Below are 24,412 nucleotides of genomic sequence, written 5' to 3' on the forward strand. Positions count from 1 at the left end.
GGCACACTGTACCCTGGGAAATGCCCCTGAAGTAAAGTCCTGAAGGTGTGGAGATAGAAAAAGTCTCGTAGCTGTGCAAGCTGGGGTTCTTTTAGCTGTCCAAGAACCAGGTGGCCAAAGAGAGGGAAATGTCAAGTACATCATTCAGGTTTACTCAATGCCTAAAGGCCACTGACCTCAAACTATAGGCTTGAGAAGGAATTAACCAAGAAACAGTGACCCGAGGCCAAGAGATGGCCACGTGCTCTGTGTGGAAAGATTCTTCACTGCTTATACTGAGAGGAATAATACAATAGCTGATAATGATTTACAGTGAAAATGAAGATTTTAGCCAAGGTCTATTCAGGAAGATTCAGGAGAAGCATAGGTTCTATGAACAGAAATGTAGAAAGCCAAAAGTAGAGACAAGGGACAATCGGATGAGCTAAAAGGAAAAGAAGATGTGACGCAAAAGCCTAATCAATTCCGGCCAATAGGTGCTGACGTCAAGTAGATCTGCGCTTAAATTCTGGCTCTTCCATTTGTTAGATGTGTGGTCCTCTGAATCCACTCAGGCTGCTCCAACAAAATACCACAGACCAGGTGGCTTATAAACAACAGAAATATCCTTCTCACAGTTCTGGAGGCTGGAAAGACCAAGATCAAGGCACCAGTATGGTCACCTAGTGAAGGCCCTCTTGCTGGTTCACAGCTGGTTTCCTCTTGCTGTGTTTCCGCATGGAGGAAGAGGCTAGGGACCTCTCTGGGGTGGCTTTTATAAAAGTACAAATCCCATTCATGAGGGCTCTACCCTTCCTTGTAACCCAACCACCTCCTAAAGGCCCACCTTCTAACCATCACATGTGAATTCTGGGTAGACACATTCAGACCATAAGAGTAGCTTTGGACAAGTCACTTACCCACTTTAAATTCTGGTTTCTTCACTTACAAAATGCGGATAAAGAAACCTACTTTGCGAGGTCGCTTTGAGCTTTAATGCTAACAACATGACCAACGGTGAGAAAGTAGAGGGAAGGCTCTAGAACAGGGCCTGAGCATGCAGTAAATATTTAACAAACAGTAGTCATTATTATTACTAATGAGCTTTGAAGAAAAGGGAACTGACTGAGGCAAAGAAAGGACCACAGGAAACTAAAAACACAATCAATAATAATCAACATTGGGGAATCTAAAGAACAGAAGCCGAGATGCAACAATGTCTAACTGGTGTTTGCAGGGGAGATCCAGAAGACTGAGAAAAGGGACAGAAAACTGAAAATAATGACAAAAAAGCTGAATCAGTGATTCAACCTATTAATTGAAGCTATTTTTTGAGAAATAAATCGAGCAGAACAAAAGCAATAAGCTAAAATATGCACAAGGAAAACTTCCAGAGTGAAAAATAATCCCAGCATGCAGATCAAAGGGCTCATATATTTCAAGCAAAATTAATTTTTAAATATTTTAAAGACCTACACCTACATGTAATTCAGCAAAAAATTTAAACTATGGAGAAAATTAAAAAAAAAAATCCTCCAAAAAAGGTTCCAGGGACCAGCTGAACCAGAGAGATCTTTCAAACAATCTGTAAACTGTTCCAGAGCATTAAAAAAAAAATAAAGGAAAAACCATCCAAATTATTTTATGAAGTGAGCACAACTGAGACAACAAAACCGACAGGGTAGAGAAGAAGCCACCAACCCCACTTTCACTTCTGAATTGATATAAAAGTCCTAAATAAAACCCTAGCAAACTGAATTCAGCAGTCTAATAAAAATTTATATACACATGATCACATTGGATTTAGCCCCAAAAAGCAAAGACGACCCCAGATCAATTCATCCATTAACATACCATAGTGTTAAAATATAAGGCAGCCTTATTATAAGGTAATCCCCATTATCTCATCGTAAAGCTTCAAAAAAATTTTTTGGCAACTTGAATAAGTAATACGCTGTGGGTGTTTACGAAATGATCAACTATTTAAAATTTAATTATGTAAACACATTTGAAATCATATAATAAAAGATCTTCAAATACTGCTTTTCCGACTGCCACATATCATGAAAAAATATTATTACACCTCTTCCCATGCATAGTTGACAGCAATATCCATTGTCACAGGAGCCACTCTGAGATATTTAAGTTTTCCAGAGGAAAACTTCTGTTTGAGCACTTTTCTCTCTACATATGATAACATTAATCCATATATATTTTCATGTCAAGAAATCATTTATCCTTAAATTGTATAATTAAGATCTCTACAACAAAGGCTTGTTTTATAAACTTATAACTTTCAGTTCTTACAAGTGTGAGGTCATTTCCCGGGAATAATTACTAAATGGTATTAAATGCCTTGGCCTCCTTTTTTTATTGATTCTTTCTAGTGACCTCCATAAGCATTCAATTCCAGAGCTGATTAAAGTGCTTTACCAGGCTGTTCAAAATAAAGTAAACTGAGAAGACTCTCAAGTATAAGATGTCTCCCCTTTTTCTGAAAAGGGTAAATGTGGGGGGGTGAGGGGGTGACACATGTTATCCTATGGTCAACCCTTTTCACAGGAGGGCATACTTAGAAAATGAGAGTACTATTTGTATAGCACTAAAGCAACTGAACGACACTACTCCTGGCCATGCCCAGCTTCCTCAACGGATCAATACTGCAACAAACCATGGGGAAAGGTCTGCTATATCATGAGGTCCAATAAGAACATCCAGGTCATCATCTGCATCATCTCAGAGGCAGGAGCCTACAGTGGAGCCAAAAAGGTTGCTGCCTGGCTCTGCCTGGCCATGTGGCCTTGGGGAGGTTACTTGGCCTCTCTGTGCTTGAGTTCTCACATCTGCATGATGGAATAATAACAGTCCCCAGAGAATTACTGTAAGGATTAACTGAGCTAACTCATATAAAGCACTTTGAACTCTGTCCTACACATAGTAAGCCCTCAATAAATGCCAGATTCAATACCAATGCCTAGTTAAAAGCAATACAAAACTCGGGCACCTGGGTGGCTCAGTCGGTTGGGCGTCCGACTTCGGCTCAGGTCATGATCTTGTGGTCTGTGAGTTCAAGCCCCGCATCGGGCTCTGTGCTGACAGCTCAGAGCCTTGAGCCTGTTTCAGATTCTATGTCTCCCTCTCTCTCTGACCCTCCCCCATTCATGCTCTGTCTCAAAAATAAATAAAAACGTAAAAAAAAAAGGTGGAATCTCTGATTTAAAAAAAAAAAAGGCAATACAAAACTGCTCTTTAAAAAAACTGTAAAAAAAAAAACAACTGCGAATACCCAGATTAATTCCTCAACATGTCACTTTGCACACCTCACATAGTCACTGTACAGTAAAAAATCACCAGAATACAAGTCCTGTCCTCACCCTTGGGAGTTTCCAATCAAATTTTTAGGTTTCAGCCAAGGATCACCGGGGATTCGAGAAAGCCTCTTTCATGAAAGACAGCCCAAAAAATATACAAATGACCTTAGAAGGAAGAGAGGTAGTGGTGGGAGTACAAGCAAACTTAAAAATATATGTACAGGTTCACATATATACGCATATACAAGTATACGTAGGTTTATACACATATCTACATACACACTCACACCTACATAAAATGAATAGTTAAAAGCATAGGCTTTGGTGAAGGAAATTATTACATATAAAGTAAAAAGAGAACTTTATAAAACAGGAATTATCAGAAAATAAGAAAGAGTTCTTAATAATTAAAAAAATGTGGTGGTTGCAACGCATTTAATAGAAAAGGTTACAAAATAATGATAAGGAAATTTCCCAAATAGTAGAAGAAAAATAAAGAAAATAGCAGAGAAAAAAAAAAACTAAGAAAATTAGAGTATTGATCCAATATCGAAATAACAGGAGTTTTATAAAGAAAGAATAGGAGAAAGGTAGGCTGAAGGGCCAAAAAATTCTGAAATAAATAATACAAGAAAACTTCCCATAAAAAAAGCATCTTCACTTTCAGATACAAAGTGCTCTCTGAGTACTCAGCATGATGGACAAACCAAGATCTATTACTATAGCACATTGTAGGGAAATTTTAGAAAACCATGTCTAACGAGAGGGAGGAAAAATCACATATATAACAGACGAGGAATCAGAAAGGCATTGCCATAATGAAAACTATTTTCAAAAACCTTCTTTTTTTTCTGTAATCAACATGTATGAATTTTATTGTCAGAAAACAATCTTAATACAAAAAAAAAAAATCCATACTTGGAGACTCTAGCCTAGTTTTAAATGGCTCCATTTCTAATCTGTCTTCTTAATGTCACAATCTGTCTCTACACTGATACAGAACTGCTCTTGTCAGAAGTTCTATTCACAGAGGATGCCCAGGCTGGAGAGACCGCCTGAGAACAAGGCACTCCAGGAATCCAGTACCCAGCTGCCCTGCATATGAGTGATGTCCGCTCATACTTACTCAGGTGGTGAGAGCTTGTTTTCAAGCATTCTCCCAGAATATTTTTGACATCTGAAGGAAGAGGGGGAAGGCCCATAATTCTTTCCTTAGACCCATTTTTCTATCCATTATTATCACGTCTCCGTTCTTGCAGTTAACATTTATTTTAATAAGGTACTGCTAAATGCTCCAATTTGTCTTCATTCCATTTATCGAATACCATGTCCTCGGCTTTGCCAAGAGATGATTTTCCTATTGACAGACTTACCTGTGGAGAAGATGAACACCGTGTTGTTCCAGAGCCCGTGGCTTTTTAAGGCTGCCGTGACATTTCCCACTGCTTCATCCATAAGAGACACCATTCCTGCATAGTAATGCCTATTCTTATCTTGGATAAAGTCGTAGGGTTTCAGGTACTCCTCAGGGACCTGAAGGGGTTCGTGGACAGACTGAAGAGCAAGGTAGAGAAACAGAGGCTGGAAAGAAAGTTTGTGCAAATCAGTTGAGAGGGCATGGAAACATTAAATACAGAGACAGAAGTCCAGATTTATCAGTCAATAAAAGTAATATTAAGACAACCCACAGAATGGCTTGAAAATATTTGTAAATCATACATCTGATAAAGGACTTGTGCCCCGAATATACAGAAAACTCTTACAACTCGATAATAAAAGGCAATTAACCTAATTAGAAGATGGGCAAAAAATTGGAATGGACATTTCTTCAAAGAAGACATGCAAATGGCCAATAAGCACCTGAAAAGATACTCAAAAGATGCCAGGAGCTGTAGGGAGTGGGGTTGGGGGGGAGAAGCATGGGGAGTGATTGCTAATAGGTATGAGGTTTCTTTCTGGAATGATGAAAATGTTTTAACTTTAGATTGTCATGATGTTTGCACATCTCTGTGAATTTACTATTGAAATGTATACTTTAATTGGGTGAATTTTATGGTATGTGAAATATTAGCATCAATAAAGATGTTAAAAATGCAACAAAAGACACAAGACAAAAAATTCAAAACAAAAGCTTGAGTTCTAAAATGACCTAGAAGACTCTGATCTAAACAAATAATAATACCAATAATAACAACTATATATGAAATGTTGTCTATGTGCTAGACATTATGACACTGATTTACATATTCTGTCTCATGTAATACTCAAATCCAGCCTATGTTACACCCATTTCACAGATACGTTAACTGAGGCTCAGAAAGGTTATATGATTTGTCCACGTTCATATTAATTGCAGAGCAATTTCCTATTGGAATCTCCACTATTATGGTGCAGAGATGTATCAATAGATGCGTTAGCTTTTTGCTTTAGCCAGTAAACAACTTCCTACCTTTTAAGAGAGAGTTCAGGATTTTTCATAGGAGAAAACAAGTGAACACCATTCCTGGCTAGTCTTTGATCTAAGACCAAACATACGGCCAATTTAATTCCTGGAAACTAAGGAGTGTGTTACACTCATTCTAGTTTACCTTTTACACCAATTTATAGCATTTGACATTAGCGGTATTCTAGGTCAGCCTCTCCTTTTTTAATAAACCTTTCTGAAAGCACTCTCTTTGTGCTCTTACAGAATTCCTTGATGAGTTGAAAACACTCAAAGAGACAACAACTGTTCAACCCAAGAATAATAATACAATTCTGTTAAAGTATTTGAGGCATTTCAATCTCATAAATGAATGGGGAAAAGTTACAAAGCAGACTGGGAGGGGGGCTCATATTTCATTCTTCATTACTGTTGATAAATTTTTAAAAATTCTATATTATACAACTTACTGGATAGCCTAAGAAATATACACATATGGAACTCAAAAAGACACCCAAAAGTTTTTAGTTCAGATCCTTGGAACTTAGAAACACCTTTTCCCCGAAGTCAAAATGTTAAAAACAGCTGTTAAATACTGAAATCATCACATTAAGACCTATTTAACGCAGGAAGTGAGGTAGTGAAAGGATGCCTATGATAATGTACAACCTATGCTTCATTTGTACATTACTTCTATGGAAAAACATTCCAAATTGCAACTCCAAAGGCCAACACTCAAATCTTTGACACTGCTTGAGCTCTGCCTCCACTCCGCCTCAATACGCACACTTTCTACTCCAGCCACACATACACCGAAACTTCTGAGTTCTCCCAGACCACAGTGAAGGGAACCCCAGGACATGCCCTGCCCAGGTGGTGAGGAAGGAGCCTGGGCTGAGACGTCTGGAGGGGAACAGATGTGCAGGGACATCGATGACCTCACAGTGTGGTATGAGGGTCTGCTGTTGGAAAAGCTGTCTGGGTCTTTAGCACTAGATCAGACCAACCCCAGCCATCAGCCATGGTCTGGATGAGAACAGGATTAAAATTGGAAGACTACAACAATTTGCAGCCCACATAAAGTTTTTAAAATCAGGAAATATCACATAAAACTCTGTGGTTTTTAAAAAATTTTCCTTGAAAAATCAGAACTCCAACAACTCCATGCCCACGCTCCATCTGGTAACAAATGGCTGGAGCGTGAAATAGAGGCCCTACTCCCAAGTGCGCTCCAATTTCTACAGCCTCCCCACTGTTCTGAGTGGCTTCACTTATTCAGGTTAGCAGCCTGGCCCCTGTAAACACCAGAGTTTGTGACCCTGGTCTAGATTCTCTGGGCAGGGCTGGAGATATGAGAGAAGGGGCTCACTGCTCAAGGAGACCATGCTCTCAATCAGGTCGTTACCAGCAACATGGCAACCCATCCACATTGGGAAGGAAAAAGGACAGGGGGCAGGTTATCCCCAGCCAGCAAGTGACCTCTAGAAGTGACAGCCAGGGAGGGTGGTAGGGAAGAGTTCTTAAGAACACATCAGGGGGGTGCCTGGGTGGCTCAGTCGGTTGAGCGTCCGACTTCAGCTCAGGTCACGATCTCACGGTCCGTGAGTTTGAGCCCCGCGTCAGGCTCTGGGCTGATGGCTCAGAGCCTGGAGCCTGCTTCCGATTCTGTGTCTCCCTCTCTCTCTGCCCCTCCCCCGTTCATGCTCTGTCTCTGTCTCAAAAATAAATAATAAAAATGTTAAAAAAAAAAAAAAAAAAAACACATCAGGGGGCGGAAGTAATGATTCTTGGACCATCATTAGTCTTATAAATATTCAGTATGGAAATCATTCTACTCACATTCTACTCACAGCAAAACATTACCTGAAAATCTTTCCCACAATTATTCCTTAGGGGGCTAAAGATATGACCATCACCGTTGAGGGCTCAAAGTCATAAAACGGCAGCAATTCCCCCATTTTTCCAGTGGTCAGGCTTCTGTTAGTTCAAACAGAAGGAGCATAAGCTAAGAAGAGGGAGTAAAAAACCTCCTCTGAGGATGAGGCCTGTGACTGTCACAGGCCAGGCAAAGACCTCACACTACCTGCCAACCACATCCTAATCACTTACAAGTAGAGATGAAAGTGTTCCTCGAACAAAGTAAGTTCTCTTTTTTTTTTTTTCCCATTTCACCAGCAGTAATCTAGGGCCATACAGTGTATGGGCAGACATACACATGCATCAACATGTCTCTGGTTCACCAGGAGGAGGCAAAATGGTGTAGAGGGCCACTCCTTTATTAAGGTGAGGCCAGATGCAACACAATTGAGAGTAGTTCCAGCCAATGTTGTAAACATTCAAAAAAAAAAAAAGTTTCAGTGCTCACAAGGTGAACTTTATCCATGAAACAACTCATTCCCGCAAAAGGCTAGGTGCGTAACATTTCAATACTATTTTTAAATGAAAAAAAAAATTCATAGAGTACTCTTCTTTGTACTACACAATAGCCTAGTGGAAAAGATAATTAACTAGGGCTCTAGGGTTGTCCAATCACAATCAGGACCCTGCCTACAGCTGCTTGTTTGAAAACCCCCGGAAGTGAACAGACATAGTCAATTTCCCCACACCTGCCTATGTGGGCTGAGCTCACTGATAGCCTAAAGCAAACAGTCACCATCCTGGGAATGGCCTGTTTTACTGTGCCATCGACTGACTTGAGTTCTCATCATGCCTGGGCCTTTGGAGACCCATGGGCCCATTCTGACCTTAAAGACATGACTCAAAGCACTGTAGTCCTGGAGCTGAGTTTTGATCTCTCCCTTGCTCTTTCTTGGGTCCTGATCTCTGCTCCGACCAAGCCAGTTATAGCTGTCACCTTTACACCAACCCTAACTATAACCCTTTCAGGCTTTTTAAGAATATAAAACAAAATCCTAGATGTGAATCATGACCAAATGTTTAAGTATTACATAAAAGTATGACATTATTACCTAAAGTTATTAGCATGTTGATAAGATGCTGAGGGTTCTTTTCCCTTTCTTATTATGCCATACGACTCCTAAGATCTATACTCCAAATATCCTCACCATGCTAAGAAACCTGATTTCAGTGAAGAAGAAAGCCTCACTTTCATTTCTTTAGTAGATTTTCCTAAAGTACAAATTTTAAGAAATATGATGCACTTGTAAATTGTTATTCTATTGGGGCTCCTGGGTGGTTCAGTCAGTTGAGCATCAGACTTTGGCTCAGGTCATGATCTTACAGCTCGTGAGTTCGAGCCCCACATCGGGCTCTGTTCTGACAGCTCAGAGCCTGGAGCCTGCTCCCGATCCTGTGTGTGTGTCTCTCTCTCTGCCCTCCCGTTCTCAGGTTCTGGTTCTCTCTCTCTCAAAAATAAATAAAAGTTAAAAAAATTTTTTCAATTGTTATTCTATTGTTGACTTTCAAATTAAGACACTTCTGTCCAACTTGTGTCATGGAAAAGTGTCTACCACTAGAAATTCACATTTGCTTTAAGAAGCTTCTAGTAGGTTAGATTTATGAGAAAACTTTTATTTTTATTCTGCAAAGTGTTGAGGGGGGCTATTTTTAACTGAAAGATAGTTTATAGACATGTTGCTTTTACACTGTAGTGTTAGTACTAAAGGAATGACCCTGTAGAAAAAAAGACATTCCTTCCCAACACATGTGCAGTGGTTATTAGCAGTCTCTCCCTGAAACCAGCACCAACTGTGTTTCTGTGACAAAGCAGCTCCATATGCTCTTTTCCCCTCAAGTGCTCTTTAAAATAGGCACATTTTTAAGATGGCTTGTGGATACTTCATGTGTATTTCTTTAACGAGTTCCACCTTAGGACAAGTGGCCTATGTTGCAGTCTATATATAACACCTAAGAAACTGGCACAGAATTAGCTTCACCATTGGGATAAAATGATGAAAAGCGCAGCTCCTGGAACGATGTGATTCATCATTTTACTGAGAATTGAAAATGTAAACATCCATATTAGCTGTCTCAAACAAACATTCTGGGACTGTCACTCAGTATTGACTATTTCATTCATTTATGTCCATGCTTGAAACTTTATCTTGAGGATGTTGGGAATGCTGGACACTGCTTCAGAATATTTCAGACACTGTAGGAAAATGAGCATTCTCTCATCTGGTAATTTCTGTAATGCTACCTCTGAGCAGCACTATATTAATAACACAAGTTTGGATAGCTTGTGAGCTCTTCGGGCCTCATTTCCCTCAGTTCCTCTGCTTTCCACACCACACCAGATAAGGCAGGCCACCCACAAGGAACTATTTCACCCAGCTGCTTCCTCTTATCCGCTTAATGTTAGGGGCACTGTGAGAGAATACTCTATTGTTGCCTAATGGGAACTAATTTTTGCTGTAGGCATATTATAGTGGTTGCATGATTAAGGCAGTGTTATATTGTAAGCCTGTAAAAGGCAGCTGGCTTGAGCTTGCCCCTCTGTGTTTGAAGGGAATCAATTATTGTGACTGCACCTCAGAATCACTGGTGGGAGGTGGGAGCAGAGGGGTAATTAAACACCAGTGATACACACACCCCCTACCACCAATAAATCACAGTATTTGTTACTGGGGTTTATTACAACCTTTCCAGATGAGCCCAATATACTGTCAAGACTGGAATCACCCAGCTGAATCACACAGTTGAGTTAATATTCTTTGATCTTGGATATTAGCTGTGAACTGGGGAAGATTGTTGAATGCATTTAGCTCTGGAGTCAGTGTGGGTTTCAATTCTGATTCTGACTCTCAGTAGCTCTGTGACCTTGAACAAGTTAATTTAACTTGTTTGCTTATACCTGTAAAACAGTGCCTACCTCAAAGGACAAGGTAAGAACCATAATTCCCTTAAGACTTTATCTTATTGTTTGCGTTTTTAGCACTATCTATAAAACACCAAGCAGGGGCGCCTGTGTGGCTCAGTCGGTTAAGCGTCAGACTTCTGCTCAGGTCATGATCTCGCAGTTCGTGAGTTCAAGCCCCGCGTCGGGCTCTGTGCTGGCAGCTCAGAGCCTGGAGCCTGCTTCAGATTCTGTGTCTCCTCCTCTCTCTCTGTCTTTCCCATGCTCATACTCTGTCTCTGTCCCTCAATAATAAATAAACATCAAAAAAAATTTTTTTAATAAATAAATAAAAAAATAAAACACCAAGCATACAGAGGAAAACTGAGAACCTAAGCCAATTACCTAGCAGTTATCTTTCCACATCTCTGAATATTGGTTCAGATCTAGATTTAGGACTCACATATGTCCACATATTGGAGCAAATGTTCTGATCCTACATGTTCCATAGCTAGCACAGCCACTCCAAGCTGGTCAGCATGTAAGAGTGATAAAAAGCCCAAGCAGGGCAAAACTGAGGAGAGATACCAGGTAAGACCCCCAACACTTAGAATAGGTAAAGGTATAGCCAGGAAGAAACTATGTCAAAAAGGGAGTCAGTGGCCAGGTACCACATCTGAACAGGTATGTAAACTGAAATCCAAATTGTGATCTACCCCGAGGACATTCAGTTGCCAAAGAGGAAAACTGCAGAAAATTGGAAGCACCAGATAATACTGCACATTCTGGAATTTGCTACATCAGGGTCTTATTGAAGGACTAATTTCATCAGTGTCCTAATGCGGTTCTTAATGAAGCCACATTTTGGGCCCAGTATCTGACAACACGAATATGTGACCCAATTTTAAAGGTATATTCAGAGAATTTAGCTTCTGAAGCTAACTCTAGATTAACAACAACAACAACAAAAATTGTTTTTAAGGCAATTCTGACTCTCTTCTATTTTTACCTTTAAATAAATCAAAAGATTCTATTATGTGACATACACAGTGAGTTCAGTGTATTAAATGTAAAAACCAGGCTCATCAGTATACCATGTTTAGGGAATGAAAGATTTAATGTTGTTAAGATACTCATTCTCGTGAAGTTGGTCTACAGATTCAATGAAATCCAAATCCAAGCAGGAACTTTTTGGTAGAAATTGACCAGCTCATTCTGAAATTAACATAGGAATGCAAAATATCTAGAATACCTAAAATACAAAGTTAAGAGGACTTGCCCTGAACCTAAAGCTTGTTGATCTCGTAACAGGAAATTTGCCATAATATAGCCTCATCTTTGTACACAAGCCTGTCACTTAAAAAAAGTCAATGTACTAATTGCTTATAGCACATGCACAAAATACACCAAAATAATAAAACTATATTTCTACTAAAACACTGTAGACACAGTATTCCTCAAAGCGTGATCTGAGGACCCATTTGGCATCAGAATTACCCTTGATGAGTTTCTTTAAAATGCTGATGTACAGATTTTCCCCAGACCCAAAGAATGAGTCTCTTAGAGATGGGCTCTAGGAATTTCTATTTTTATCAAGCTTTCCCGGGCTGATTCCAATATACTCCAAAATTTGAAAAATCCCTAGAACGGATTTTTTTCCTAAACAAGCAGCCTTTTTCTATATTCACCTGAAGAGATGCTACCTTAAACACAATTTTGATATTAACAAAGAAGCAAGACTTACCTTCTCGGGTGGATGGCTAGTTATGAGGGCTGTAGCTCTTTCAGTAAATATGTTTGTCGAATACATATTTTTATATCCTGTTGCAACCTGTTCCCCATCTCGAAAATCAAGAGCACATCGTGTGACATTCAGACTGTCAATTAATGCACAGCGCTCATGGGAATAGTAATCTTCACTACCTAAGAGATATCCTACAACAAGAATGGGAGATGAAAGTAGTCAGCATAGCATAAAACTTGTTAAACAAACTAATGTTTCAGCCTTTAATTGCCTAGTGCAATTGATTACCCATGACAAGGCTAATCAAATGACAAGGCTAATCAGAGCACCACTTCTTAACATCTCTATATGTGTTAGCAGGAGGCATTAAAATGTTATAAAAAAAAAATCAAAACCATTCTTCAGGCAAGTCTTCAGAACATAAGGCTCTGTCATGTAACTCTCAAATTCAGTAAAGGTGACAAAATCTTAATCTTTTAAAGCTATCTAACGGCAAAAATAGCATACGGTTAATGTGATTTCTTACAAATTTGTACTCTGAGGTGATCACATAAATGAACACAGGATTCAAATAATGTTGATATTGACCTTGGGAGACTGGCTTCAAGGTTATTTATAGAAGCAGCTCTAGGCAGAATCATCTTTAGTCAGATGCTGACACCCACTGGTGAATGATACAAACCTTTCCAAACAGAAGCTCTAGACATAATTTAACAGAGCCAAAAGATCAAATTAATGTGGTGCAAGAAAGTAGATTTTTCTACCTACGGCGATCTCAGTTTTGCCCCAAACTTGAATGGTATCAACTACTTATCTCACAATTTGGATTTAAACATGAAAAGAAATGGGTTTTCTCAATGAATCACTGTTTCTGAAAATGTTCTCTATTTTCCTAAAATATTAAAATCATGCATATTGTATGATTCCATTTATATGAAATGTCCAGAATAGGCAAATCTATAGACACAAAAAGTGTGTTGGCAGTTGCCTAGGGCTGGTGGGGGAAAATGGGGCGTGACTGCTAATAGGGATGGGGTTTCTGTTTGGGGTGATGAAAATATTCTGCAATTGGATTGGATGACAGTGGCACCACCTGTGAATTTATTAAAAATCAATAAATTGCACACGTTTTAGTTGGGTGAATTATATGGTGTGTGAAATACACTTCAATACAACCATTAAAAAGAAGTAAGCTCTGAGCCATCTCCTAACAAACAATGCTTATTAACCTTAAAATGAGGTTGATAAAATTGGTCTTGCCCTTTCCCCAGTCCTGAACATTCTCTATAATCACAATCAAAATCCTTACACAGTTTACATTAAAAAATGAATTCATTTTGGGGCGCCTGGGTGGCTCAGTCGGTTAAGCGTCCGACTTCAGCTCAGGTCACGATCTCGCGGTCCGTGAGTTCGAGCCCCGCATCGGGCTCTGGGCTGATGGCTCAGAGCCCGGAGCCTGCTTCTGATCCTGTGTCTCCCTCTCTCTCTGCCCCTCCCCCATTCATGCTCTGTCTCTCTCTGTCTCAAAAATAAATAAACATTAAAAAAAATTAAAAAAAAATAAAAAATGAATTCATTTTTAATTAATTTCCTCCTTTTCCATGATTCAATAAATTCAAAGTCCTGAATACAATGAATACCTTCGGTGTTAAGAACACCTTTTAAATAGTAATCTTTTCTCCTGATGTATGTAAGAGAAAGGGAAATCCAATGTGTTTGTTAATTAATATATAGTAGAGAAAGAAATGTATCCACAAAAGAAATTTTAGCCCTTATATGGATGATTAGAGAGGTCAGGAAACTGGGGTTCTAGCTGAGATTTTTAATAACTTCTGGGTATTAGAGCTTGAGGAAATCACTTCAGGTTATTTCAGTGTAAATGTTAAATGTTTTCTATTACTTGGGAGAATATAAGCATAGCATATATTTGATTAAAAGATGTATGAACTATAAATATTAAAAAGATATTACAAATAGGATGTTTCCAGGAATAGAACTATTTATTTACATACTCGGCCAGACTGATACCAAACAACCATGTGACAATCATATACAGCTTTTATCACAACAATGATTCACAGATTTGAACTTATATGCTGAGCCTAAAGAAGATGGCAACCTACGCTTTTTTGGGAAAAATCAGAAAATACTTTTTTTTATATTTATTTATTTTTGAGAGAGAAGAGAGAATGTGAGCAGGGAGGGGCAGAGAGAGAAGGAGACAGAAAATCCCAAGCAGGCTCCACGCTGTCAGCGCAGAACCCAATATGGGGCTCAAACCTATAAACTACGAAATCATGACCTGAGCCAAAATCAAGAGTCCGACACTTAACTGACGTAGCCACCCAGGTGCCCCAGAAAATATATTTTGAACAACTAACCCTCTGACTTCTTTATTTAACAGTTTTATTGAGATATGATTCATATACCATCTAAGTCACGCATTTAAAGTTTACAATTCAATGGTTTTTAAGGTATTCAGAGTTGTGCAACCAGCCCCACAATTATCTGACTAGTTTTTTAACTTAACATCGAAGTCATAACAGTGATAACCACTGTATAGTCATTAAACCCTCCTATCTACAAATCCATATGAATGTGGGCTATTTGTTCATCTGAATCCTCAGGCTTCTCAATTCTCATAAAAGGATATGATTTTCTTCTGTACAATTGAATTTTTAAATACATGACTTGGCTTTTAGTAAAAAAAATTTAAAAACCTATAGTCCTTTCTCTTGCCAGAGTATAGGTATTAACCCATCTTTCAGCAAAGGCCTGAGTAAAAATTGTCAAAGGATATACATACAGGCTGTTTCTTCCTCTAGAATTTCCAAAATGACAGAGGTCTGACACCCAAGTCTGACTTTAACTGTTATTTCAGGATGCTGAGGATATATCCAGCTTCATCAAGAAAGAATGCCATGATTAATTAGCAATGTCTAGAGAAACTGTATGGGAGCAAGGCGCATATGGCCTCATGCCTGATATCCCTGCATCTCAACTTTAACCCCAGATCCAACACGGCACAACAGAACTGTGTGTTTCGACTGCATTGTTTGGGCTCTATATAATCACCAAAATGCACGTTGGCACTCTTGCCCTACCTTGAATAAAAAGGAATGTTTCAAGAAACACGTACAAGAAAACCACCACTATATTACTAAAATGCTGTTTTTGACGATGTTGTCCACCTCACCTTTTCCCAAAGGAGAAATTTCTCAGGTCTAAGAGCCAGAAAATGCTTTACTCTTCCTGAACATCTGGCTTCCATTTATCTTATAAATAATGCGACTCTTACAACCATATCCTTTTTTTTTTTTTTTTTTTTTTTAGACATAAGAAATCTAAAGTTGCAGAGTTCAATGTGAAGTTCACCTACAGCCAGGAAGGTTTTTTGTGAGTTGGTGACATGCTGCGATTCCATCTTTTTCTACTCACCCTCATTTTTATTTTATTTTATTTTATTTTATTTTATTTTATTTTATTTTATTTTATTTTTAAACTTATTTTAGAAAGAGAGAGAGAGAGAGAACATAAGCAGGGGAGAGGGGCAGAAGGAGAGAAGGAGAATCCCAAGCAAGTTCACACTCAGCATGGAGCCTGACACGGGGCTCGATCCCAAGACAGTGAGATCATGACCTGAGCCGAAATCAAGAGTCAGACACTCAACTTACTGAGGCACCCAAGCACCCCTATTCTATTTATTTTTAAACTTTTTATGTTCAGTGTGTTCCTTTTTGGATGTGATAGATTGTAAATAAACGAAGAGACAAATGAGAGAAGTATGTAGCTAAACCGCCCGACAGCACGAGATGAAAAGAACTCGTCAGAAAGATACATAGCCACCGGTAAGATTAATAGGCTGTTAATTAAGACACAGCTTGTAACAGGTTAAAAGAAGGTGAGTTTTAAAACTAACTTTGGGTTTCACATTTTTATACAGCTATCCAGTCCATAAAATACTTCTGATTTCTTATTAACCTTCCTATTACCATTTGTTATTTATTTTTTTGATTGGTCCTCCCCAATCTAGTGATTTCAAAAACAGACCTCACAGAAGGGGAGAAGGATGCCAATGGAGTCTCCTCCACAGTCTCCAGAAAAAAATCTTTGGGACAGACCATGGAGAGAAAAAGACAGTGTGAAACTTTGTGAAGGAAATATCCTTGTGTTGGGTTTTGCCTGGAATTGTTTTATTTTTAATTATTTTTAATGCTTATTTATTTTTGAGAGAGAGAAACAGAGCGTGAGTGGGAGATGGGCAGAAAGAGAGGGAGACACATAATCCGAAGCAGGCTCCAGGCTCTGAGCTGTCAACACTGAGCCTGATGTGGGGCTCGAACTCACAAACCGTGAGATCATGAGCAGAGCCGAAGTCGGATGCTTAACTGAGGCACCCAGGCACCCCTGGAATTTTTTTAAAAAGCAAGTGTATCCCCTTTTGGTAATAAGGTTCTCTAGAGTACAGTGGTCTCAGATGTGGACGTAGCAAACTCTTTCAAGGCCCCAACATGGCATTTAATACTCTGGCAAAGGTAAGTGCCTCCCTGTGGACTGCTGCCCACCACGAGCTGAGCAGAGAGCCAGGTTTCTGGAGGTGGCATTAGAAAGTTGCCCCACGGCAATGCTGAATGATTCATTCTGTGTTCAAGTTTCCAGTTATGTGATTACACTTGGGTGTGTTTTATGAGATGGCTGCAGCTAGTCTAGGTTGTAAAAGAAACATGTGCATTTCCATTACCAAAGTAAGTATCAAATCCTCGGCGGGTTGGAAGACATTCTTTCCGGTACATTCCCAGGTGCCATTTTCCGACCATATGGGTAGTGTAGCCTGCTTCTTTTAGAAGCTGGGGCAGGAGTTTTTCATCCAGAGGGACGCAGCTGGGCTGACAGGGCCAGATTATTTGGTGTTGTAAACCTGTGTGGATCTTAAAGAGATAAACACGAAATTATAGATCGATGATGTTGAAACATTCTGAACAAGTAGATAAAGTGGATGCCTAACGTACTGCACATATCTGTAGACCTGAATGTTTAACTCAATTCCTGTACCAGCTCAAGGATATTTCTGCATGGTTCTTTACTCACTTATTCAAATAAGGTAGTGAACATATAAACAGGATTGGAAAAAATGAACAAAAGCACTATAACAAACATTAGATATTTCAATAAATATTTATCAAGGAATTATGTTAGAAGTCATTAACCTAACATTTCACTTCCCACCTCAAAAAAAGTAACCATAATATGAAGTGTGAACCTACCAAGGAAAAAGTGTTCCAATTTTTGGGCACATGAGAAATTGGTGATTGGTTTAAAAGGAGCTTCTGTAATCTTTCGAGATTAGGTGATATTTTTTTAAGGGTTATTTGAAAATATAATGAAAATAATGCCTTGCATGTCTTATTCTACTTTTATGGAAGCGATAATTTCAAATGTCAGTGACCAACCTTTTCTTAAGAAAAAAAAGAAAGTAGCCAGGGCACCTGGGTGGCTCAGTTGGTTAAGCATCCAACTTTGGCTCAGGTCATGATCTCATAGTTCATGAGTTTGAGCCCCACATCAGGCTCTGTGCTGACAGCTTGCAGTCTGGAGCCTGCTTCAGATTCTGTATCTTGCTCACTCTCTGCCCCTCCCCTGCTCACACTTTATCTCTCCCTCTCTGTCTCCCCCTTTCTCTCAAAAATGAATAAACATTTAAAAAAATTAAAAAAGAAAGGGAAAAAAAAAGCAGCCGTCTGACCTATAAGAGCAGCTCACACTATTACGCCCAGGGTACAAGGACCACACAATAATCAGCTGTTAAGAAATGATCACGTATTGAGTCTTGGTGTGATATTAAAACAGAATATCCACAATTACATGAAAAGGCTATTAAAATTACCCTTCCTTTTCCAACCACCTTTGTAAGGCTAGATCTTCTTCATAAACTTTTACCAAAACAATGACAGATTGTAATAAGCTATCTTCTATTAATAAAAGACACATACAAAAATACATAACAATATCACTCTTCTTGCAATTATCTTGTTTGGGATAATATAGGTACTTTTCATAAGTTATTTATGTTAACATATAATGGAATTATTATTGCTGTTTTTCAGTGAACAAAAATATTTTTAAACTTCCATTTTAATTTTTGATATGGTGAATTTTGAAAGGTGCAAGCCACCTAACATAAGCTCTTTAGGTTCCGTAATAATTTTTAAGCAGATGCAGAGGTCCTAAGACCAAAAATGTTGAGAAGTGATGTATAATGTCCAATAGTGGTCACTGGTGACAGAGATGATTCTTTAGAGAGGGTGGCAAAAGAAACTTCAAAAGGAGACATTTGAGCAGTAATCTGAATCAAGGGAAAGAGTGACAGAGCCTTGGAAAAAGCTGAGGCAAGAATCATCTAGGCATAAGAGATAAAAAGTGGAAAGACCCTGAGCCCTGAACTTGCTGGATGAATCCGAAGGCCAGCATGGAAGCATTGTGGCCCGTCACAGTTCCTATGCTGATAAGTGCCACTGCGCCCCCTGCTGGGGCATGACTGGAGTCCCTGGGGGCTCTGCCCTGCCCAGCTCCTCCCTTCCACCAAACCTCACACCTCTTCTCTGCTCCTAGCTTAGCCAGGGAGGTACTTTCCTTTATATGAAATGGGACTGGGGTCTCCCATTCAACTCTGCACTGGACACAAGCTTTCCCTAGAAAAGGCGGGCCACTCCTGATTTCCCTAGCATAAATGGGTCTCTGGGGACACAGAAGGTTGAGAGTGCCAGTTCTCAACCCAAGCCATAACTCTCTGGCCTCCATCAGCTGTCAGGTGGGTAGCAAGCAACTATTAATAAATGGCAAAAATGTGTTTGCAAATGATTTACTGGCTTTTATAATTTAAAGCAGAATGCATAAAGCTCTGGGAATTAAATCCCATCTCAGCTCTATCACCAAGGGCATATTAAGCATTCAACTGCCATAGTAATAACTGTAAGCTTTGTTATCAATAACATTTCTTTAAAAAAATTTTTTTTTAACTTTTATTTATTTTTGAGAGACAGAGAGAGAAAGAGCACAAGTGGGTGAGGAGCAGAGAGAGGGAGACACAGAATCCGAAGCAGGCTCCAGGCTCTGAGCTGTCAGCACAGAGTCCGATGTGGGGCTCGAACTGATGAACCACGAGATCATGACCTGAGCCGAAGTCAGATGCTTAACTGACTGAGCCATGCAGGTGCCCCTGTTATCAATAACATTTCATGCCTTCTCCACTACATTTCAATTCGCTTCCTTGAAAGATGGGGTGGCATAATAGAGAATACGCACCTGAGCCTGGACCTGCCCCAGAAGCATGTTGTGGTCATGTGAATAACAGATAAAATGTACACTGAAACTTCACATCCGCAGCTTTACTGGCACTACTGAATACTGATTAATCACTGATTTTCTCAGATTCAAATACTGACTACACAGACCAGAAAGAATTTTATCTCATATTATTTTTATCTTATTTTAAATACATGGCAATAAACGGATACAAAGTAGAAGCCAAAAAAAAATTCACACTCACAATCTTTTTTTTCTCATTTATTATAAGCTACTATTGAAAAAAGCTTTCTCGCAAGCTTTGACACTGTTTTGAATTTCATTTTTGGGTCTCTTTCCAGAACTGATGTTTTTTGAGTTGCACCTGCCATTGCTTCACTTCCTGCTATCTTTCCATACCCTTTTTTAAAAATATTTTTATCTGTTTTTGAGAGGGAGACAGAGCATGAGCAGGGGAGGGGCAGGGAGCAAGAGAGAGACACAGAATCCGAAGCAGGCTCCAGGCTCTGAGCTGTCAGCACGGAGCCCAACATCGGGGTTCGAATCCATGGACTCCGAGATCATGACCTGAGCCGAAGTCGGACGCTTAACCACTGAGCTACCAAGGCACTCCTCTTTCCATACCCTTTTAAAGTTTTTTTTTAATGTTTTATTTATTTTTGAGAGAGAGACAGTGAGAGCCAGGGAGGGGCAGAGAGTGAGAGGGAGACACAGAATCCGAAGCATGCTCCAGGCTCTGAGCTGTCAGCACAGAACCCAATGCGGGGCTCGAACTCACGGACCGTGAGATCGTGACCTGAGCCAAAGTCAGACGCTTAACCGACTAAGCCACCCAGGTGCCCCTCTTTCCATACCCTTTTAAAAGAACCATATAAAATATCTTTAAGGTGAAATTAAAACGGATTGCTTTTTAAGGTGATGGATACGTTCACTCTCCTGACTGTGGTGATAAGTAGATACATATCAAAACTTAATCAAATTCTATACTTTAAATATGTGGTTTATTGTATGTCAATCACACATCGCTAAAACTATTTAAAAATAAAAGTGAGTTTAAGTTTTCTATTAAGATTTCTATGCCTTTCCTAGAAATCACTGGACACCTCCACTGGGATATGTGCCAGATGCCTTCCACTTGCTTTCTGAATCCACATTCTGCCTTCTGTCCTGCTCTCTGCCCTGGGGAAGCTGACCTATGGGAACCAAATCAAAGAACTCTGCACCTTCTGGCTTCTAAGTGGGTTCAGCCAAGGGGGAGCCCTGACACGAAATTACAGGGAGAGAAGAGATAAGTGGTTCTTTACTGCCAGACCAGGCCAGTTCTGTGCAGGCCATCCTGAAGGCAGCCTTCTCTACATGACACTCTCTGTGTCTAGGTTCTTTCCTTCCTTCCCCTCCGGTCCAGGGCTAGTAACAGCTCCACTGGGTTATACACTTTTACTTGGGGTCCCCTTCCCCCAATTCACACTCTTGAAAACAGTCCCCTTATAAGTAAACTTCCCTAAATATCCTAATTTGGCTATGCCAGCTCCTTCCAGCTGGGATCCTGAATACTAAGGATGTTACAATATCCAGGCAGGGAACAAGAAACACTGCTCTCAAAACACACACACACACACACACACACACACACACACACACCCCAAATCATAGAAAGACTGTCCATGGTTAACACTTGAAATTTACTTGACAGAAAATAAACCCTAGAAAACCCTAGAAAATCAAAAATTTTCTAATATACACGAATTGGCACTGGTGCAGGAAAAGTAAAGTTAATTATTTTATGGGATTCAAAAGACTCATTGGAGATAAATGCTATGTGCAGATTTCTTTAAGTGGAAAGCTCATCCATCGCATGCAGAGAATTAACTCTGATAGCTATAAAGCACTGCCAAGGGATGCTGTGTGATTCGGTTTTCCTAGACCATGGGCATCAAGCCAGGTGGTCAGCTGAAGCCTGTTTCTATTATCTACAATCATATGGAGCAGAGAATTTGTTCTCTTCAATTCCCGAGAATTTATTTGACAGAGCATTTTTATGGCATTACAGGGGAAGCGGAAGCCAAACTCTGGATGACAGCCAAAAACATGTTTTTAGTCTGTTCAAACACTATTGGAAGTAAGGAAGCTGTAATGTGTAGAGAAGCAGTAAACAGGCCAATGCGGAGCTGGTTCCAACAGAGCACAGGACGACAGATCCACACCATGCATCACGGGGCAGGCTGGTAACAGGGCACCGATAGGAATCAAGAGAAAAAGAAGTGTCCCCTTGTAAACACAACAGTACGTAAAACAATTCCATCCTAGCACCCATCTTCAGTATTCAGAGAGCATTACAGATGGAGAGGGTTATACGGATAATACATGAGAATCCAAAGGAGTAACTCTATACCTACCATGTGTGGCTATCCGTTCTTCATTAAACCAAATCCTCTCTCCAAAAACAGCTTCTCCTAAGATTTTACTGGACCATCAAGGATTCCCTGCACAAAGGCAAAGGGTCTATATAATCAGTAAAGGACCTGGCTTGTCTCTAGATTCCTTCCATGAGGTAAGTGATGAAAATCCTTGTGTGTGTATTTTGTTGCATATAAAAATGTATCTGATCCAGTGAGTTATTCTGTCCTGTGTAGACATGGAAGGAACTATCAGTGGAGTGTCATGAACTTAAAAGGGGGAGGGAGGAGGGCGGCTCCCACATCAGAACCTCTCACTTATCCCCCCTTTAAGAGGTCCAGGAACTCTATTATCTCTGATCTGGAAGCTCAGAGCACAATATTTCCACCAAACTGATAATAAACTCTCCCAGAGGCTATGTGAACCACTGCTACCAGTAAGGCAATGAATGCTGTTTCTCCCCTAACGTAATTAGTGTTGAGATAACATCCTGTTGAATGGAAGGAAGATTCTGTCCTATCTGACCTGTGCAAGATGAACTCATACTCTCACTGTACCCAAGTATTTGTACACAGTACTTGAAAATTCTGCTACAGAATTTCAAGTACTGCTATAGTACTTGAAAATTCAGAAAAACGAGCAACTCCACCCTCCCCTTTATGCACCAGAGAGCTAAGACGGACGCTTCATGACAGGAACACAATCACAGAACATGCTGGTGGCCAGCCAGGAGTTCAGAATTTCCAGCCTGTGTCTGAGTCAGTACACCACAGGTTTTAACCACGGTCAAGTACCACTCATGCCGCCTTAGGGTTTATTCCTGGAGCTGCCCCACAGAACAAATGGATCCTGGAGAATCGGCTCCCTCCCCCCTAAGCTTTCTAAAATGCAGTCAGCTGCCCATGCTGTTGAAGCCAAGAGCTACAGAACACACATTATGTGTGTTAGGGGCCTGACTTTGCCATCTGGCCTGGTCCTCCCGAACTCGGGCTGCAGAACTGGCTGGTGTCACTGACAGTTTTAAGGGTCTATTTATTTTGGTGGTGATTAGCAAAGAGTGTAAATCTCTGACTAAACCCACAAAGGGATGTTGTTTGTAAAAATAAACAAGGCAAAAACTGTTTCAGTGCCTTCCTCTGTTTAAATTATAAAGCCAACCAAAAGCTCACAATGAGAAGGTAGGAAAATATGGAGGAAAAGAAATTTTTAGCAAAATGATAAGATTAAAGAAACAAAAACAAAGAGAGTTACCAGACATTAACAACTTACACTTAAGGTGATTCTTGAAATAACAAACCTCAAAAATCAATCAGCAAAAACATCCCGTAAGCCAATGGGTCATACTCCACTGAGCCCCAAACTTATTTCCTCATTGCCTCATTTCCAATTACGTGGGAAGTAAAACATGTAAAATACGGAACTGTTTCTTTAAAACATCTTCATACATCCAGAATATGGCCTCCAGGTGCCTCTACCCTTCTGGGAAAACGCCTCTTGGCTCTGGCTAGGCTTAGGAGAGACACCTGGCTTTAGCAAAAACAAAAGATCCATGAGATCAGGTCACCCGTGGCTCCCTGCATTATAGCCATGATGTGCTTTAGTAGGGGGCCATCTTATTTGTCACTGTGGAGCTAAAGCATCCTATGTTTCTCCCCCCAAGGAAGCACAAGAATACAGGCTCATAAGTGCTTTCTCTTCAGAGGCACCTATGGCCCCCGTACTGTATGCTCCTCTTACCTCTCGCTCCTTGGAGGCCATTTCCAGAGGGTCCTGTTAACCCTCCCAAGTTGTGACCTCCTTCCTTCCCCAGTCACTCCACCTACTTCTAGCTCTTCACTCCTCTTTGCCCTACTTCTAGTCTTAGAGCCCAGGGAGAGGCAAACAGGGACAAGAGTCCACTGAGAGGCAAGCAGGTGGGGGGATGATAAAGAATGGGTAGGCAGGATGCTGGGTAGGCAAGATGATAAAGAATGGGTAGGCAGGAAAAGAGGCAGGGAGGAGAGGGCATCCTCAGGCAGAACCCCTTCCTCTTCCCATGCCAGTATGCAGTGCCCTATTCTACCTGCAGCCATGGGTCTCAGCAACTTAAAGCAAAGTCAAAGCAAAAGTCAACAATCACCCACAGTGCTCCCGCACAGCCTCCGTCCTACATTTCCTGTCCAAGGCTCTGCTTCAGGGGTGAGTGAAAAGCCCTGAGATGTCCTGTCCGTTTATCAGCATGATTAAGAAAAATGTGACTTGGGTCCCTTAAGAATAAAACCTTGAAGTCATCTTTCATTGCTTCTATTCTCTGCCAAGGTTACAGAGTTTTAATGGAGTGGCCCCCTCAGTTCCCAAGGTACGTATGTTCCCAATTGAGGACCAAAGTTACTTTTCTTGTTTATTTATTTTTTCCTAGAAGGAAGTGCTCCTACTAAGGCCTACGACTTTAGTTACCCTTTAATCTTTTTAGATGCTAAAAA

The 24,412-nt window shown here is 40.1% G+C and overlaps 1 protein-coding gene across 3 annotated transcripts in view; it reads right to left on the reverse strand.

Annotated features, from left to right (window-relative positions):
- ARSB (arylsulfatase B) overlaps positions 1-24,412 on the reverse strand; it is a 167,685-nt gene that overhangs the window by 135,036 nt on the left and 8,237 nt on the right. For all 3 annotated transcript variants that reach the window (XM_042989110.1, XM_042989113.1, XM_042989099.1), the window contains exons 2-4: positions 16,993-17,179; positions 12,252-12,442; positions 4,664-4,871 (exon numbers count right to left, since the gene is read on the reverse strand). In XM_042989110.1, the coding sequence (XP_042845044.1) occupies positions 4,664-4,871; positions 12,252-12,442; positions 16,993-17,179 (586 nt within the window). The remainder of the gene's footprint in view (positions 1-4,663; positions 4,872-12,251; positions 12,443-16,992; positions 17,180-24,412) is intronic.

The sequence above is a fragment of the Panthera tigris genome, chromosome A1 (genome assembly GCF_018350195.1).
Source record: "Panthera tigris isolate Pti1 chromosome A1, P.tigris_Pti1_mat1.1, whole genome shotgun sequence".
In the NCBI taxonomy this organism is placed as follows: domain Eukaryota; kingdom Metazoa; phylum Chordata; class Mammalia; order Carnivora; family Felidae; genus Panthera; species Panthera tigris.